Here is a 19,335-nt window from a genome sequence, read left to right on the forward strand (position 1 = left end):
CTGTTCTTGAACAGATGGAAACTTTTCTTCCACAGTGATTAGACATTACATCTGACTGATGCTCTGATGCTCATATATTTTCCACACTTTACAATTCTGTGATTTGCAGTTACCTTGAGTTTTCCTTGTTTCCTAAAACTCCTCGCACTGTCCTTCCAAATGCTTACATAGAGGCTTGGGTTTTTTTTTTTTTTTATCTTTCCAAGTAGGATTTTCCAGTACAGAATCTTTGGAGAATGTATATCAGCTTCTTCATCACTTTGGCCTCTCATCACCTGATAGTTTCTCAAATCATGGGTACCTAATTCTTTAGAGTCCTTTCCTAATATATCATATATGCTATACAAAATACAATGAAAATAATATTGTTTATTGCAATATTGTTCAAAATAGCAAAGTATTAGGAAACATATATCTGGAGACAGATAACTAAAATTTTCGTGGTGGTAAATAATTATTATTGGCACAGAAATGAGTATAAAATGAATTATAATTAATTTCAAACAATATCACATTAACTGATTTTTCTACAGAGTGAGATTGATGATACAAAGAGTCATTTTAAAGGTGGTATTAACCAAGTTGGAAAACTTCATAGCTTAGCTGTAGTTAAGGTTTGGAAAGAGTGAGGAGTCAAATGGTGATTGTTGCAAATTATAGAGAGAAACTGGACAATAAGCCAGGCTTCAAATAAAATAAAACCACAGAACTCTCTCAGCAGCTATGATATCTACTATAATTTTATCATGTTCCTTTTCCTCTTGTTTATTAATTGCTCACTTGTGCACAGAATGATTACAGATAAAAGAGAGAATGTCAGGTTCACAACAGAGAAAACATGTAAGAAATTCATACAAAAATAATCTTTGGCTTAAAAACCTAGGTTAAAAATAAAACAGGTGAAATTTGCTTTTGCTAGAAAAACCCAAGAAATACCCTTGTCTGATCTAAGTATTTGCACTAATGTTAGAATTTCCAGGTGTTCTGTGTTCTTGAATGCTATGCTTAGGTTTGTGCTAAGGATGTTAACATGTAATCAGGGTCATTTGATGCAGCCTAGAAAGAGTGATAGAAGAGTGACAATATTGACTGAGAAACTATTACTATGTGAGGAACTCATAGCTTCTTACATGCTGTTATTGGTACAATGTAATGTTGGCACCAGCTTAATGCCCTTAAAGCATTGATTATCTGTACATGCTACTTCCCCCAGATCCTTATGTTTTAGTGATCCAAAGAATCTTTGTGGATTACATTACTTGGATTTAATTTGTAGAAAGCCTTAGGCTAGTGCATTCAAGCAAGGTTAAAAGAGATGAAGACCTTTAAAATCATGTTGATTTCTTGATTTGCTGGTAACAATTTGCCTAATTAAGCTAATTCCTTAATTTTAAAGTGTCTTGGTGAAATCCAGGTACCTTGAGATGGACCTGGATTTAATTTGATAATTGTTCTGAATTTACTTGTTTCCCTTAAAAAGACTTTCAGTTGTTTTTAAGGTTAGCAAACTGTGACTCTTTCGAAAACATCACTATATCATTAACATGAAAAAAGTATTAATATTCAAATTAAAACCCCCAAACTAATGTTATTAATAGTAGTGATGATTCATTAAGTGTTCCCAAGGTGTATTAGACAAAATTACTTCTCTATCTTTCCCATTTCTCCTTTCACTTACAGCAGAGGAGGAAGAGCATGAGGATGGATAATGACAGCGCTCTGTCTGAGTTCATCCTCCTGGGGCTCCCCATTCGAGCAGAAGACCAAGCTTTGTACTCTGTCCTGATCCTGGCCATGTACCTGACAACTGTGCTGGGGAACCTGCTCATCATCCTACTCATCAGGCTGGACTCTCACCTCCACACCCCCATGTACTTCTTCCTCAGCCACTTGGCCTTCACAGACATCTCTTTTTCATCAGTCACAGCTCCTAAGATGCTCGTGAATATGCTGACACACAGTAAGTCCATCCCATATACAGGGTGTGTTTCCCAGGTGTATTTTTTCACTGTTTTTGCAAGCATTGATAGCTTTCTTCTAACATCCATGGCATATGACAGGTATGTGGCCATCTGCCATCCTCTGCATTATAACATCATCATGAATCTGAGGCTCTGTGTTCTTCTAGTAGTAATATCATGGGCCTTATCTTTAACCAATGCTCTTGCGCACACCCTTCTCTTGGCTCGCCTATCTCACTTTAGAAACAATACCATCCCCCACTATTTCTGTGACCTCTCTACCTTGCTGAAGCTGTCTAGCTCAGACACCACCATCAATGAGCTGGTCATCTTTGTTTTAGGTAATGTGGTCATTACCCTGCCATTCATATGCATTCTGGTTTCTTATGGCTACATTGGTGTCACCATTCTGAAAACTCCCTCCATCAAGGGAATCCACAAAGCCTTGTCCACGTGTGGCTCTCACCTCTGTGTGGTATCCTTGTACTATGGGGCCATCATTGGACTATATTTTGTCCCCTCATCTAATAACACTAATGACAAAGATGTCATTGTGGCTGTGATGTACACTGTGGTCATACCCATGCTGAATCCCTTTATTTATAGTCTGAGGAATCGGGATATGAAAAGAACACTGAGAAATATCCTCAGCAGAACAAAATGATGCACCTTATGCTTCCTTCTACCTTCCTAGGTCTCCTCCTTGATTGGTACAAGTAATATATTCTTTTTGAATGCCCATCTTAAAGATATTTTAATCTGAATTTCTTACATATATTTTGGATGTTACACTAACCACTTTATCTTTATAATGTTGGGAAAGGGGTCTTCAAAACATATACACATAAGTCCATTCTGTATTTCCCTTTGCACATGATGTCTTTCCCCAAATTTTAAAAATCCAGTATAACCTTCTTCTTTTCATTTGGATAGCTTGTAGTTTTTTGAGCAAAGCCATTTTCTCCCTTTTTCACCTCATGACATAATTATTTATATAGGATTATTTTCATTTACAAATTTTTTGACAGGAATTGTCTCCCTATGTAGATTTAGATCTTCTAGAATTTGATATATAGACAAGGTTTCCCTTGAATTAATATAGATCCACCTACCTCAGCCTCCTAAGTGCTGGGATTAATGGCATGAACCACTGTGTACAGTTTGATCTTTTTTTTGTATTTAATTCAACAATTTTTGAACTTGCAGCTAATAGTAAGCTTGAACAGATACTGTGTCTCAGACTTACCACCATGAACTGGTCATGTTTACTGCAGGGTAGGGTTCATTAGCCTCACATTGATGTCTTCTGGCTTCTTATGTACAAATTGGAGTCACCATCATGAGACCTCCATCCATCCATGAAATTTTCCAGCCTTGTTTTTGTAATACACTTTTCATTGTAATACACTTTTCATTTTCATTGATATATGATGATATACATTTTTGTAAGAAGAGATGGTTTGATACCTATATGTGTTGTGTAATGTATATTGTATAATGAATGGGACTATCTCCTAAGTATTTTGTGGTGTAAGCACTCAGTTTGTTCCTGTACTACTTTTGTACTATGCACTCCATTGTCATCATCACTCCTGTCTCTCTACTATGAAGTCAACACTATAGCTCCCTCTTTTGCTCAAATGTCATATACAGTACCAACGTTTTCTTCTTCCCACATCGTTTGATCATCATTTTTAAATTTGTTCTTCATTGTCCAATTTTTGGCAATATATTCTTAAATTGACATTAACTATGCAGTTATCTTATTTTACTTCCTAACTCAGTGGTCCATTGATATCAGGAAGTCAAAATGGGTACTGATTGTAGTTGGAGAAAAGGGCTTTGGACAGCTCTTTGTTGAAGAAGATCAAGGTTATGTGAAGCATAAAATTTGAAAGAAAGTATTTAGAATGGCTTTTCATGTGGTGCTTTAATTATGTGGCATTAGTCCATTCTCTATAGGGGTTGGGTGCTTACATGTAGAGGGTGGTTGAAGTGATGTAAATTCAATACTTGTATTAAAATCTATAAAAATTGAACTAGAAAATTTAATCCAAATATACAGTATTCTAAAATGAAATGGGCCCCATATTTAATTGATAAATACATTGTCTTTTACTTCCATCTGAAATGTTGAACCTGTGTTTTTGTTCTTGGAAACCCGTTAAGACAAAGGTAATTAATAAATGGTAGTCAATTACTCTGAAATATATTTTTGTATCTAGTGATTATTATGAAGAAAGAGATTCTAATAGAGAGAACTTAGTGTTCTGCTGCTACACTAGCAATATTAGATGTGCTTCTCAGACTATAGTATGTGAAGTTGAGTTCTTAGTCTAGTGTATCACTTGGAAACTTCTGAATCTGACCTATTTTTCTTGTCACTGAAATGTGTATTCACACTAATATAAACTGAGATAACTTCTAAGGAAAATAATATACATATAATAATCATCATTAAAATAAATGTGCATATAATATTATACCTTGTATATTATATTATATTATATTATATTATATTATATTATATTATATATTCATGTATGTTGCATTTTAATGAATACTATTAAAGTACTCATTTAAAAAATCACTAGGATTGAATGATAGAAAACAATACTATAAGTGCTAAAGTTCCATTGGTCCTTTGTCAACTATATCTTCTTTACCCTGGAAGGTAGTGTCATAACTGTTTCTTTCTTATTAGAGTATAGTAACTTTATGAAGTGATGGTTTATTTTTTTGTTTGTTTATTTGTCTTTTGAGTCAGGGTTTCCCAAACTTGTCTTAGACACAGGTGTGAAATCCATGAACACCACAGCTACCGATGCAAGGCTGAATATTTATTTTATAGAGATCATGAGGATCAGGTAGTACATGTAGACCAGGCTAGTCTTTAGTTCACAGAGATCTGCTGGTCTGTGTCCTGAGTGCTGGGATTAAAGACATCCCCCAACATGCCTGTCTCAGTGTGGTAAGTTTCAAGTTATTTTTATAATGTATATAATGTGGTTTGAGGATACTGACCTCCTCTGTTACACTCTCTTCTGTTAAATCATAACATCCTTAAAGATCCTCTTTCTTCATGCCATCTATTTTCAAAATTCTATGTGAGAGAAAATTTGTGAAGCTTGTCTCTGGAAGTCTGGCCCATCTAATACAATAACCAACAATTCTATCTTTTCCACATAAGTGATATCATTTCATTTTTTATTAATGAAGAGGTGATTATTTTCTCTTTTATTAAATAATACTTTGAATTTAGTCTTTGAACATTCATACATGTTTGTAATGTACTTGAATCATACCAATCTCAGACTACCTACCTGCCATTCCTCTAGTGAAGAAGGTAACATGTCTCTATCAGGAATCTCATTAATACTGATAATATGTACAAGGGTGTGGGGCCATTTACTATGACCTGGCCAACTTAATTAGTGGCAAGACTTTCAAAGAAACATGGCCCTTACTTAATTAGCTATCACCTGCCTATAGCTACTGTGGCAGGGGTAGGACTGCTTGAACACTTCCTTTATGTATACTGGGATCCTAACTGGATTGATCTTGTGTGAGCCTTGTGCAGACAAGGTAACAGTCTGCAGTAGGCATGAGAAATCTAGAAGATAGGATTTTATAAGTTTCTCCACCGTCCTCTGACTCTTACATAATTTCTGCCCTCTTTTCAAGTGATATTCCCTGAGTCCAGATTGAGGAGAATTTGATGGAGATATCGCACTTATAGATGAACTTTCAGAGACATTTTCATGACTTTGGCCTGCTATAAGCCTAGGCATTAACCATACTGAAGAACGATTCTCTATTCAAGAGTGTGAACGGTATACATCTTTGGGTATAAACATAAATATTGAGAAAGTAGTTTGACAACATGGATATTTAGAAAAATAACAATAAAATATTGTCCCTTAAGTCCCATGAGCCCCTCTGACATGGGGTTTTTGAATTTACATTACCATATACGAAATCCCATTCGTAGAATGTATTACTTATTTGTGTATTAAAAGTATTTAAATGCTTAAGAATATGGGGTAGGAAGGTCAACATTCGAATCTCCACCTTGCACTCCTTGAACTCCATAGTAGTCTTCTGTCCATATCATAATGTAAAATGCATTTAGTTCAACTTACAAATGTCACTATCACCTTTAACCGTCTGAACACTGTTTTAAAGTTCTATATCAACTCTTTAACACAGAAAATTTCTTTCTTGGATCTCCTTGTAAAATAAGAAAGCAAAATAAAACTAACATTGTACCATGGGTTAGAATATACATTACCATTACAAAAGGGAGGGGTGGGGATATGGTGATGACATACTAGACCAAAACAAGGCATAAACTCAGTAGAGAACTCCAGATCCTATAGTTATGTTGGATACCAAGGGGTTTAGATGGTTTTGCCCATCCAGCTTTCTGTCTGCAATACAGACCTCTTTCGTTGGCTGTATATTCTCTGATTTCAGGTACAATTGGCAGATATCTTATGGTGTTAACATTTTAAACAACTTGGGGGCTTCCAACACTGCCCAGGCTTCAATTTTACAGCTTTAACCAGTAGCCTTCCAGGGGCTGTTTACAAGGAATGGCCTCAAAGTCTCAATAAAACTGCAGAAAAGTGTTCCATGCTCTCTTCATTCCTAAATGCTTGCCACATAGATGACATTGCCAAGTTTATTTGCCAGTTTGTTACAGATTATGTCCCCCTTAAGCCGTGTTTGAGGAGGTTTCTATTTGTTGTTGACCAGGAAAGACCTTCTGTCCTCTACCTCACAGGTAGCAAGAATCTCTTGGTAGAGTCTTATTCCAAGGGTATACCTCCCTTTATTTCAGTGCAAATCAGGCCTCCCCTTCATAACAATTCCCTTAACAGTTGCAGAATTTCTTCCAACACAAGCCTTTAGCTGTAACATAATGCTTTCCAGTGTCATTTCCTTTTCCAACTATACCTTTTCTATGTTTGTCTGCCTCATTCATTCTCTTTCATTTTAAATCTGCATAAGAGTAATTGTGAGTTCCTACATACACAGCAGCATCAATTTTAGATTGTGTTGAAATCTCCTCTGCCAAAGAAAGAATTCCTTGACTTTTAAATTTACCCCTAGGAATGCTCTTAGTACAATGGGAGAATGAAGTCAGAGTTTGCCAATCTACTAAATGACCACACTATCAAAAGAAATAAGGAATCAAATAAAAGACTTTCTGGAATTCAGTGAAAATGAAGACACAGCATACTCAAACTGATGGAACACAAAGCAGTATGAAGAGGAAAGTTCACAGCACTAAATGCCATCATGAAGAAACTGGAGAAAACTAATACTAGAAATTTAAGAGCACACCTGATGGCTCTAGGAAAAAAAAATCCAACACACCTAAAAGGATTAGATGGCAGGAAATAATCAAAGACAGGGCTGAAATCAATCAATACAATACAGAGAATCAACACACCCAAGAGTTGGTTCTTTTAAAAACTCAACACAATAGACAAACTCTCAACAAAACCAACTAAAATGTTGACATACTGTATCTAAATTAACAAGACTAGTAATGAAAGGGGAGACATAACAACAGACACTGAGGAAATTAAACAAATCATTTGGTTTTACTTCAAAAGCCTGTCCTCTACAAGGTTGTCAAATCTAAATGAAATGTATGGTTTTTGAGACAGATATCACTTACCAAAGTTAATTCAAGATTATGTAAACTATCTAAACAATCTCACAATCCCTAAGGAAATAGAAGCAATCATTAAAACTCTCCCAACAAAAAACATCCCAGGGCCAGATGGTTTTAGTGCAGAATTCTTCTAGACTTTCCAAGAAGGGCTAATATAAATATTCCTAAAACTATTACACAAAATAGAAAGAGAAGTAGCACTGCCACATTTATTCTATAAATCCATAAACACCTTGATACCTAAACCGCACAGAGACTCAGCAAAGAAAAAGAAATTTATATTAATTTCTTTTATGAACATTAATGAAAAAATACTTAAAGAAATATTTGAAAACCAAATCCAAGAACACATCAAATACATAATTTACCATGACAAACTAGGCTTCAGCTGAGGAATGGAGGGTTGGAAAGAAAAAAAATCACATGATCATTTCAGAAGATGAGCCTTATTGACAAAATTCGACACACATCCACATTAGAAGTCTTGGAGAGATCAGGAATACAAGGCACACACTTAATCATAGTAAAAGCAATAAACAGTAAGCACATAGACAGTTTCAAATTAAATGGGGAGAAACTTCAATTAATTATGCTAAAACCAGGAACTGGATAAATCTGCCCACTCTATCCTTATTTATTCAATATAGCAATCAAATTTCTAGCTAGAGAAAGAAGAAAAGAAAAGGAGATTATGGGATACAAACTGGAGAGGGAGAATTCAAAGCATCACTATTTGAGGACAAATGATAGTATATATAATTTGCATCCAAAATTGTAGCAGTATTTTTATCCAGTATTTGGTTGGATTCAAAATAATCAGAAAGAAATCAGTAGCCCCCATTTATACAAATAATAAATGGGATGAAAAAGAAATTGAAAAAAAATCCTTCAAAATAGGTAATAATAAAAGAAAATAACTTGGTGTGACTCTAAGCAAGCAATTTGAATAATCTGCATGACAAGAACTTCAAGTTTCAGCAAAAAAACCCAAACCAAACCAAAACTTGAGAAGACATTAGGTTAAGAGATCTCTCATGCTCATGGATAGTTAGGATTAGCATAGTGAAAATGGTCATTTTATTAAAATTAATATACAGGTTCAACTCAATTTCCATTAAAATACCAATGCTTTTTATATAGACCTTGAAATAAACAAATCTTAACTTCGTATTCATAAACAAAATGTCGAGGATAGCTCAACAAATTGTGAACAATAAAAGAAATTTTGGAGTTCTATACTCCACAAACTTAAAAAAGCTAAATAGGAAGAAAAGCCCAAATGAGAATGCTTGATTCTCACTTAGAAAGGGGGAATAAAATAGTCATAGAAGGCAGATGGGGGAGATAACTGGGTAGGAGAGAGAATTGTAAAGGGAACTGTTGGGTTGGGGATTGTGTTTGTGGAGAGACAGGAAAGAAGGTCAATGGGCCAGGAGAGTGAATGGAGATCTGCCACTCAAAAGGGTGGAGGAGAGGGCACAACTCTAGGATATGCCAGAGACCTGAGGTGGGGGACATTCCAAGGAGTCTAGGGGGTGACTTTAACTGAGACTCATGGCAGTGATGATATGAAGCCTGTAGAGGATGCCTCCTCAAGCCATGTAGGAATCCTAGGATAGGGATAAGGATATAAATATACCCACAAAAGTATGACCCCAAATTTGTTCTGTCTACAAGAAATGCAGTGAAAAGATGGAGCATAAACTAGGGCAATGGCCAACCAATAAATGGCCCAACTTGAAATATATCCCATGGGCAAGGACAAATAATTGACATGATTAATCCTACTTTGGCATGCTTACAGACAGGAAGGTAGCATGACTGTCCTCTAAGAGTTTCCACCTAGCAGCTGACTGAAACAGATTCAGAGAGCCACAGCCATACATTGAATGGAGCACTAGGACTCTTATAGAGAAGTTGGGGGAAGGATTGAGGGCCCAGAAGTAGATAGGAACTTCACAGGAAGACCAATGATGTCAACTAACCTGGGCCCTTCAGGACTCTCAGAGACTGAACCACTAACCAGAGAACATACTCCAGCTGAACCTAGATGCCCACTTTCTCACATGTGTAGTGGATGTACACCTCCATCTTATGTGGTTCACCTAGCAACTGAAGCATGGATGTTCTCAAAGCTGTTGCCTGCATGTAGAATCCATTCTCCTGGCTGGGCTTTTTGTCTGGACTCAGTGGGAGCCCTGCAGACACTTGATTTGGTAAGATGGAGGGGTACAAAACTGGGGTCTCCACCCTCTCAGAGGACAATGGGATGAGGGAAATTGCTGGTGTGATAGAGGGAGTGACAGTGTGAGGAAGGCCAGGAAGGGGTGTGGAGTGATCAGGATATTAAATGAATAAATAAATTAATTAATGGAAAATAAAAATAGATAATTAAAAGAAACTATGTGAAGGTGAGGAACTAGGCTTAGGTATTATATTGCAAAATCCTTCATTTTTGGTTTTCCATATAGTTTATGTAGATTGCATAACTGTGCTTCTTTAAAGTGTTCCAGTACAGTTGTATGAGTTTGAAAATAATGTTTTACACAGCTATATTAACTATAACTTCACTACTACACAGAGGCAGACATATTGACTTCTGGTATAAAATTAAGGACCCAGGGGAAACTTCAGCAAAAAGATCTTTAGAAGCCCATGTACAGATGAGCAGAGTGGTATGGTATTCTCTTACCTAGGTCTCCTCAGTGTACTGAGTTAGTAGCTGCAGAGTTGGCATGGGACAATTCAACACCTATGCTAAGATACATGAGGGACTGGGGTATGGCATGCCATTGCTATTAGCTAAGGCATTATCAAATAGAAGAGGAGACCTACTCATGTCACCCAAAGAATAAGCTGTATGTTATACACTCTTGCTTTGTCAAGGCTAAGCCAAACAATCTCCAGTAATACAAAGCTGCCACCTCACCCCCAATATTTTTATCTACCATGTTTCAGCTTACCAGAAAAATAGAAGAGCAGAACTCTCCCTTGTTTTTCTGGAGTTTATGCTCAAATAAAGAGGAAACAAGTGAATAGTATCAACTTCACTACAGAAGGTATATATTATGCAAGGAACCAACTAATGGAAGCAATTTGTCAGTGTAGGCTGGATAATTAGGCTTACCAATGTCAGAGCAAAGAGAGTAAGTATGGTGGAGGGATGAACAAGTACCAAAGATAGCTTCAAGTGCATAGGAACCCAGCACCAAATGAAGCTTTCACGAGAGGAATAGGGAAGGAAATTTCCGGGTGCAGACTGAGTACATGAGCAGTATAATTTCTGATGTGTCCTCTATCTTGGGCAACCCACAAGGATAGTATCTACAATACGCTTTTGAGTTCCAAAACATTACTGGATTGAAAGAGATTGCAGCTTTGATACATTTTAACCCACTTGTCCCAGATAGTGTGCATCATGCTTATGTTATCTTGTCCCTCCTGTAGTACCTGTGAGAGAGGCAATGATGAAGGTAAGTATATGAGAGGACAGACTAGGCTGTACTAAGGGAAAGTGTCTCATATTTCTATTGGCTATTTACTGTCCCAGGAAGAATTCTTGAATAAGGTTGTACAAAATGTAGCAATAAGTGACAACAAAACTACAGAGGTGTTCCAGTTGCAGTTGCGGAGTTAGCACCAAAACAAGAAGCTAGTCTATTCTGGAGACATACTGACAATTACCTCCACCACCAACACTCCACTTAATACAGATCCAGTACTGTTGGCTTGTTACCAGCTGCAGTTGAAACTATTGGAAGAATAAACATAGAGCTAACCCCAGTAGCACATCACAAGCTTCACCATTAGTGGAGTTTGAGACAGTTTACTGGAAATGAAGCAACTTTTGTGCCCTTTCTAGAGTTACCTCCAGAGCTGAATTGATACATGGTGAAAAAATGATATTAACAATTGCCTCTAGATCATATTAGCTGGAATGGTGTGTTAGGAACCTCACTAGAATGATCATAATGGTTTTGTTTTGGTATAAATTTGCCTAAATCAACTAACTGGCCCATTATTACCTAATGATATTGTGTTATAATGAATTATTCTGAGAATACAATTTTAATCTAGCTAAATGTATTAGATAATTATGATAATAAAATAAAATATGTCTTACATGTAGAAAAACTCACTAGAAGGTCATTATATAGGATATTATTTCTTCATTAAATTGTTTGTTACATAAGTATATATAATATACACCAGTACATGACATTGCACACTCACACATGCTCTTTCTTGTTTATCTATAAGTCCATTAAAAGACATTCTTTTAAAAATTGCTTTTGAATGATTTACATGTTAGAACTTTATTTACATCATTTCTCCTTCTCTTTTTCTCAGACTCTTGCCATGGGCACATCTACCCCTTCTCAAATTCATGGCTTCTTATTCTTTTCTATTATTTTATTGTTTATATAATTATTACTTTTTCTTTTTAATTAGATATTTTCTTTATTTACATTTCAAATGTTATTCCCTTTCCTAGTTTCTCTTCCGAAAATCCTCTATCCCCTTCCCTTCCCCCTGCTCACCAACCACTCACTTCTGCTTGCTGGCCCTGGCATTCTTCTATACTGGAGCATAGAACCTTCACACAACTAATGGCCTCTTCTCCCATTGATGATCGGCTAGGCCATCCTCTGATACCTATGCAGCTAGAGCCATGAGTCCCACCGTGTGTTTTCTTTGATTGGTGGTTTAGTGTCAGGGAGCTCAGGGGGTACTGATTAGTTCATATTATTGTTCCTCCTATGGGGCTGCAAACCCCTCCATCTCCTTGGGTACTTTCTCTAGCTCCCTCATTGGGGACCCTGTTCTCCATCCAATGGATGGCTGTGAGCACTCACTTCTGTATTTGTCAGGCATTAGCAGAGCCTCTCAGAAGAAAGCTTTTTCAGGCTCCTGTCAGCAAGCTCTTTGTGGCATCCACAATAGTGTCTGGGTTTTATGGTTATTTATGGGATGGATGCCCAGGTAGAACAGTCTCTGGATGATCATGCCTTCAGTCTCTGCTTCAAACTTTGTCTCTGTAACTCCTTCTATGGCTATTTTGTTCCTTCTTCTAAGAAAAATCAAAGTATTTACACTTTGGTCTTGTTTCTTCTTGAGTTTCATGTTTTGCAAATTGTATCCTGGGTATTCTGAGCTTCTGGGCTAACATCCACTTATCAGTGAGTGCCTATCATGTGTGTTCTTTTGTGATTGGGTTACTTCACTCAGGATGATATCCACTAGAGAGATCCATTTGTCAAAAAATTTCATAAATTCTTTGTTTTTAATAGCTGCATAGTACTCCATTGTGTAAATGTACCACATTTTCTGTATCTATTCCTCTGTTGAGGGACATCTGGGTTCTTTCTAGCTTTTGGCTATTGTAAATAAGGCTGCTATGAACATAGTGGACATGTGTCCTTATTACAAGTTGGAGAATCTTCTAGGTATATGCTCAGAAGTGGTATTATTGTGTCCTCAGGTAGTACTATGTTCAATTTTCTGAGGAACTGCCAAACTGATTTCCAAAGTGGTTGTAATGACTTGCAATCTCACCAGCAATGGAGGAGTGTTCCTCTTTCTCCTCATCCTTGTCAGTATCTGCTGTCGCCTGAGTTTTTGATCTTAGCCATTCTGACTGGTGTGAGGTGGAATCTCAGGGTTGTTTTGATTTGCATTTCCCTGATGATTAAGGATGTTGAACATTTTTTTTAGGTGCTTTTCAGACATTCAATATTCCTCAGTTGGGAATTCTTTTTTTTTTTTTTTAAAGCTCTGTACCCCATTTTTTAATAGGGTTATTTGTTTCTCTGGAGTGTAACTTCTTGAGTTCTTTGTATATATTGGATATTAGCCCTTTATTGCATTTAGGATTGGTGAAAATCTTTTCCCAATTTGTTGGTTGCCATTTTGTCTTATTGACATTGTCCTTTGCATTACAGAAGCTTTGCAATTTTATGAAGTCCCATTTGTTGATTCTTGATCTAACAAGTCATTGGTGTTCTGTTCAGGAATTTTTTCCCCTGTGCATGGCTCTTCCCCATTCTAAGTATATCTGGTTTTATGTGGAGCTCCTTGATCCACTTAGACTTTAGCTTTGTACAAGGAGATAAGAATGGATCAATTTGCATTCTTCTGCATGATAACTGCCAGCTGAGCCAGCACAATTTGTTAAAAATGCTGTCTTCTTTCCACTGGATGGTTTTAACTCCTTTGTCAAAGATTAAGTGATCATAGGTGTGTGGGTTCATTTATGGGTCATCAATTCTATTCCAAAGATCTATCTGTCTGTAACTGTACCAGTACCATGCAGTTTTTATCACAATTGCTCTGTAGTACAGCTTGAGGTCAGTGATGGTGATTTCAACAGAGGTTCTTTTTTTTTTTTTTTTTTTTTTTTTACTTAATGAAACAACAATTTTTTAATTATTAGAGAATCTCTTTTATTAGATATTTTATTTTTATACATTTCAAATTTCAAATGCTATCCTGAAAATTCACTATACTCTCCCCTTGCCCTGCTCCCCTACCCATCCACTCCTGCTTCTTGGCCCTGGCATTAACCTGTACTGGGGCATATAAAATTTGCAATACCAAGGGGCCTCTCTTCCCAGTGATAGCCGACTAGGCCACCTTCTGCTACATATGCAGCTAGAGATACAAGCCTGGGGGTACTGGTTCGTTCATATTGTTGTTCGACCTATAGGGTTGCAGACCCCTTCAGCTTCTTGGGTGCTTTCTATAGCTTCTCCATTGGGGGCCCTGTGGGTGGATACTTTGTTCCTCCTTAGAATAGCAAACACAGAAGTGGATGCTCACAGTCAGCTATTGGATGGATCACAGGGCCCCCAATGGAGGAGCTAGAGAAAGTATCCAAGGAGCTAAAGGGATCTGCAACCTTGCTAGTGAATGCAATGGTGTCATCGTTTGGAGGCTGATTATGGGATGGATCCCTGGATATGGCAGTCTCTAGATGATCCATCCTTTTGTCTCAGCTCCAAACTTTGTCTCTGTATCTCCTTCCATGGTTGTTTTGTTCCCAATTCTAAGAAGGGGCAAAGTGTTCACACTTTGGTCTTCATTCTTCTTCAGTTTCATGTGTTTTGCAAATTGTAACTTATATCCTGGGTATACTAGGTTTCTGGGCTAATACCACTTATCAGTGAGTACATATCATTTGAGTTCTTTTGTGATTGTGTTACCTCACTCAGGATGATGCCCTCCAGGTCCAACCGTTTGCCTAAGAATTTCATAAATTCATTCTTTTTAATAGCTGAGTAGTACTCCATTGTGTAAATGTACCCCATTTTTTGTATCCATTCCTCTGTTGAGAGGCATCTGGGTTCTTTCCAGCTTCTGGCTATTATAAATAAGGCTGCTATGAACATAGTGGAGCATGTGTACTTCTTACCAGTTGGGACATCTTCTGGATATATGCCCATGAGAGGTATTGCGGGATCCTCCGGTAGTACTATGTCCAATTTTCTGAGGAACTGGGAGGCTGATTTCCAGAGTGGTTGTACAAGCTTGCAATCCCACCAACAATGGAGGAGTGTTCCCCTTTCTCCACATCCTCGCCAGCATCTGCTGTCACCTGAATTTTTGATCTTAGCCATTCTGACTGGTGTAAGATGGAATCTCAGGGTTGTTTTGATTTGCATTTCCCTGATGATTAAGGATGCTGAACATTTTTTCAGATGCTTCTCAGCCATTTAGTATTCCTCAGGTGAGAATTCTTTTCTTAGTTCTGATCCCCATTTTTTAATGGGATTATTTGATTTTCTGGAGTCCACCTTCTTGAGTTCTTTATATATATTGGATATTAGTCCCCTATCTAATTTTGGATAGGTAAAGATCCTTTTCCAATCTGTTGGTGGCCTTTTTGTCTTATTGAAGGTGTCTTTTGCCTTACAGAAGATTTGCAGTTTCATGAGGTCCCATTTGTCAATTCTCAATCTTACAGCACAAGCCATTGCTGTTCTATTTAGGAATTTTCCCCCTGTGCTCATATCTTCTATGCTTTTCCCCACTTTCTACTCTATAAGTTTCAGTGGCTCTGGTTTTATGTGGAGTTTCTTGATCCACTTAGATTTGACCTTATACAAGGAGATAGGAATGGATCAATTTGCATTCTTCTACATGATAACTACCAGTTGTGCCAGCACCATTTGTTGAAAATGCTGTCTTTTTTCCACTGCATGGTTTTAGCTCCCTTGTCAAAGATCAAGTGACCATAGGTGTGTGGGTTCATTTCTGGGTCTTCAATTCTATTCCATTGGTCTACTTGTCTGTCAGTATACCAGTACCATGCCGTTTTTATCACAATTGCTCTGTAGTAAAACTTTAGGTCAGGGATGGTGATTCCACCAGAGGTTCTTTTATCCTTGAGAAGAGTTTTTGCTATCCTAGGTTTTTTGTGATTCCAGATGAATTTGCAGATTGCTCTTTCTAATTCGTGGAAGAATTGAGTTGGATTTTGATGGGGATTGCATTGAATCTGTAGATTGCTTTTGGCAAGATAGCCATTTTTTTAAAATTATGTATTTTCCTCAATTACATTTCCAATGCTATCCCAAAAGTCCCGCATACCCTGCAACCAACTCCCCTATCCACCCACTCACACTTTTTGTCCCTGGCATTCCGCTGTACTTGGGCATATAAAGTTTGCAAGTCCAATGGGCCTCTCTTTCGGGTGATGGCCGACTAGGCCATCTTTTGATACATATGCAGCTAGAGTCAAGAGCTCCGGGGTACTGGTTAGTTTAAAATATTTTTCCACCTATAGGGTTTCAGATCTCTTTAGCTCCTTGGGTATTTTCTCTAGCTCCTCCATTGGGGGCCCTGTGATCCATCCAATAGCTGACTGTGAGCATCCACTTATGTGTTTGCTTGGCCCCGGCATAGTATCACTAGAAACTGCTATATCAGGGTCCTATCAGCACAATCTTGCTAGTGAATGCAATGTGGTCAGCGTTTGGAGGCTGATTATGGGATGGATCCCTGGATATGGCAGTCTCAGAAGGTCCATCCTTTTGTCTTAGCTCCAAACTTTGTCTCTGTAATTCCTTCCATGGATGTTTTGTTCCCAATTCTAAGAAGGGGCAAAGTGTCCACACTTTGGTCTTCATTCTTCTTCAGTTTCATGTGTTTTGCAAATTGTAACTTATATCTTGGGTATTCTATGTTTCTGGGCTAATACCAGTTATCAGTGAGTACATACCATTTGAGTTCTTTTGTGATTAGGTTACCTCACTCAGGATGATGCCCTCCTGGTCCAACCATTTGCCTAAGAATTTCATAAATTCATTCTTTTTAATAGCTGAGTAGTACTCCATTTTGTAAATGTACCACATTTTTTGTATCCATTCCTCTGTTGAGGGGCATCTGGATTCTATCCAGCTTCTGGCTATTATAAATAATGTTGTTATGAACATAGTGGAGCATGTGTCCTTCTTACCAGTTGGAACATCTTCTGGATATATGCCCATGAGAGGTATTGCGGGATCCTCCGGTAGTACCATGTCCAATTTTCTGAGAAACCTGCCAGACTGATTTCCAATGTGGTGGTACAAGCTTGCAATCCCACCAAAAGTGGAGGAGTATTACTCTTTTTCCACATCCTCGCCAGCATCTGCTGTCACCTGAATTTTTGATCTTAGCCATTCTGACTGGTGTAAGATGGAATCTCAGGGTTGTTTTGATTTGCATTTCCCTGATGATTAAGGATGCTGAACATTTTTTCAGGTGTTTCTCAGCCATTTGGTATTCCTCAGGTGAGAATTCTTTTTTTTTTTTTTTCTTTTTATCAGTGTTTATTTGACATGAAACTTAAAATCATTTTGTGATACTCTACACATCCCCTCTCTCTGGTGTCTGGTGGACTAGTGTTTTCCACAAGAGAAAACTCTATGCTAGTTTCATTTGTCTGCGAATTTCATGAAGTCATTGTTTTTTTTTTCCATTTTTTATTAGGTATTTAACTCATTTACATTTCCAATGCTATACCAAAAGTCCCCCATATCCACCCACACCCACTCCCCTGCCCACCCACTCCCCCTTTTTGGCCCTGGTATTCCCCTGTACTGGGGCATATAAAGTTTGCAAGTCCAATGGGCCTCTCTTTCCAGTGATGGCCGACTAGGCCATCTTTTGATATATATGCAGCTAGAGTCAAGAGCTCCGGGGTACTGGTTAGCTCATAATGTTGTTCCACCTATAGGGTTGCAGATCCCTTTAGCTCCTTGGCTACTTTCTCTAGCTCCTCCATTGGGAGCCCTATGATCCATCCATTAGCTGACTGTGAGCATCCACTTCTGTGTTTGCTGGGCCCCGGCATAGTCTCACAAGAGACAGCTACATCTGCGTCCTTTCAATAAAATCTTGCTAGTGTATGCAATGGTGTCAGCGTTTGGATGCTGATTATGGGGTGGATCCCTGGCTATGGCAGTCTCTACATGGTCCGTCCTTTCATCTCAGCTCCAAACTCCGTCTCTGTAACTCCTTCCATGGGTGTTTTGTTCCCAAATCTAAGGAGGGGCATAGTGTCCACACTTCAGTCTTCATTCTCCTTGAGTTTCATGTGTTTAGCAAATTATATCTTATATCTTGGGTATCCTAGGTTTGGGGCTAATATCCACTTATCAGTGAATACATATTGTGTGAGTTTCTTTGTGAATGTGTTACCTCACTCAGGATGATGCCCTCCAGGTCCATCCATTTGGCTAGGAATTTCATAAATTCATTCTTTTTAATAGCTGAGTAGTACTCCATTGTGTAGATATACCACATTTTCTGTATCCATTCCTCTGTTGAGGGGCATCTAGGTTCTTTCCAGCTTCTGGCTATTATAAATAAGGCTGCTATGAACATAGTGGAGCATGTGTCCTTCTTACCTGTTGGGGCATCTTCTGGATATATGCCCAGGAGAGGTATTGCTGGATCCTCTGGTAGTACTATGTCCAGTTTTCTGAGGAACCGCCAGACTGATTTCCAGAGTGGTTGTACAAGCCTGCACTCCCACCAACAATGGAGGAGTGTTCCTCTTTCTCCACATCCTCGCCAGCATCTGCTGTCACCTGAATTTTTGATCTTAGCCATTCTGACTGGTGTGAGGTGGAATCTCAGGGTTGTTTTGATTTGCATTTCCCTGATGATTAAGGATGTTGAACATTTTTTCAAGTGCTTCTCTGCCATTCGGTATTCCTCAGGTGAGAATTCTTTGTTCAGTTCTGAGCCCCATTTTTTAATGGGGTTATTTGATTTTCTGAAGTCCACCTTCTTGAGTTCTTTATATATGTTGGATATTAGTCCCCTATCTGATTTAGGATAGGTAAAGATCCTTTCCCAATCTGATGGTGGTCTTTTTGTCTTATTGACGGTGTCTTTTGCCTTGCAGAAACTTTGGAGTTTCATTAGGTCCCATTTGTCGATTCTCGATCTTACAGCACAAGCCATTGTTGTTCTGTTCAGGAATTTTTCCCCTGTGCCCATATCTTCAAGGCTTTTCCCCACTTTCTCCTCTATAAGTTTCAGTGTCTCTGGTTTTATGTGAAGTTCCTTGATCCACTTAGATTTGACCTTAGTACAAGGAGATAAGTATGGATCGATTCGCATTCTTCTACACGATAACAACCAGTTGTGCCAGCACCAATTGTTGAAAATGCTGTCTTTCTTCCACTGGATGGTTTT

General features: G+C 38.0%; 1 protein-coding gene across 1 annotated transcript; it reads left to right on the plus strand.

The window, feature by feature from the left end:
• Window positions 1-1,695: 1,695 nt before the first annotated feature.
• Window positions 1,696-2,625, plus strand: Olfr339 (olfactory receptor 339). The gene has a single exon (NM_146949.1). It carries the CDS (start codon window positions 1,696-1,698, stop codon window positions 2,623-2,625), a length of 930 nt encoding a protein of 309 aa, NP_667160.1.
• Window positions 2,626-19,335: the final 16,710 nt, after the last annotated feature.

The sequence above is a fragment of the Mus musculus genome, chromosome 2 (genome assembly GCF_000001635.26).
Source record: "Mus musculus strain C57BL/6J chromosome 2, GRCm38.p6 C57BL/6J".
NCBI lineage: Eukaryota > Metazoa > Chordata > Mammalia > Rodentia > Muridae > Mus > Mus musculus.

Bases quoted from the DNA above. Each gene is read 5' to 3' on its own strand.
- Olfr339 (NM_146949.1), top strand. From the start codon at position 1,696: ATGAGGATGGATAATGACAGCGCTCTGTCTGAGTTCATCCTCCTGGGG.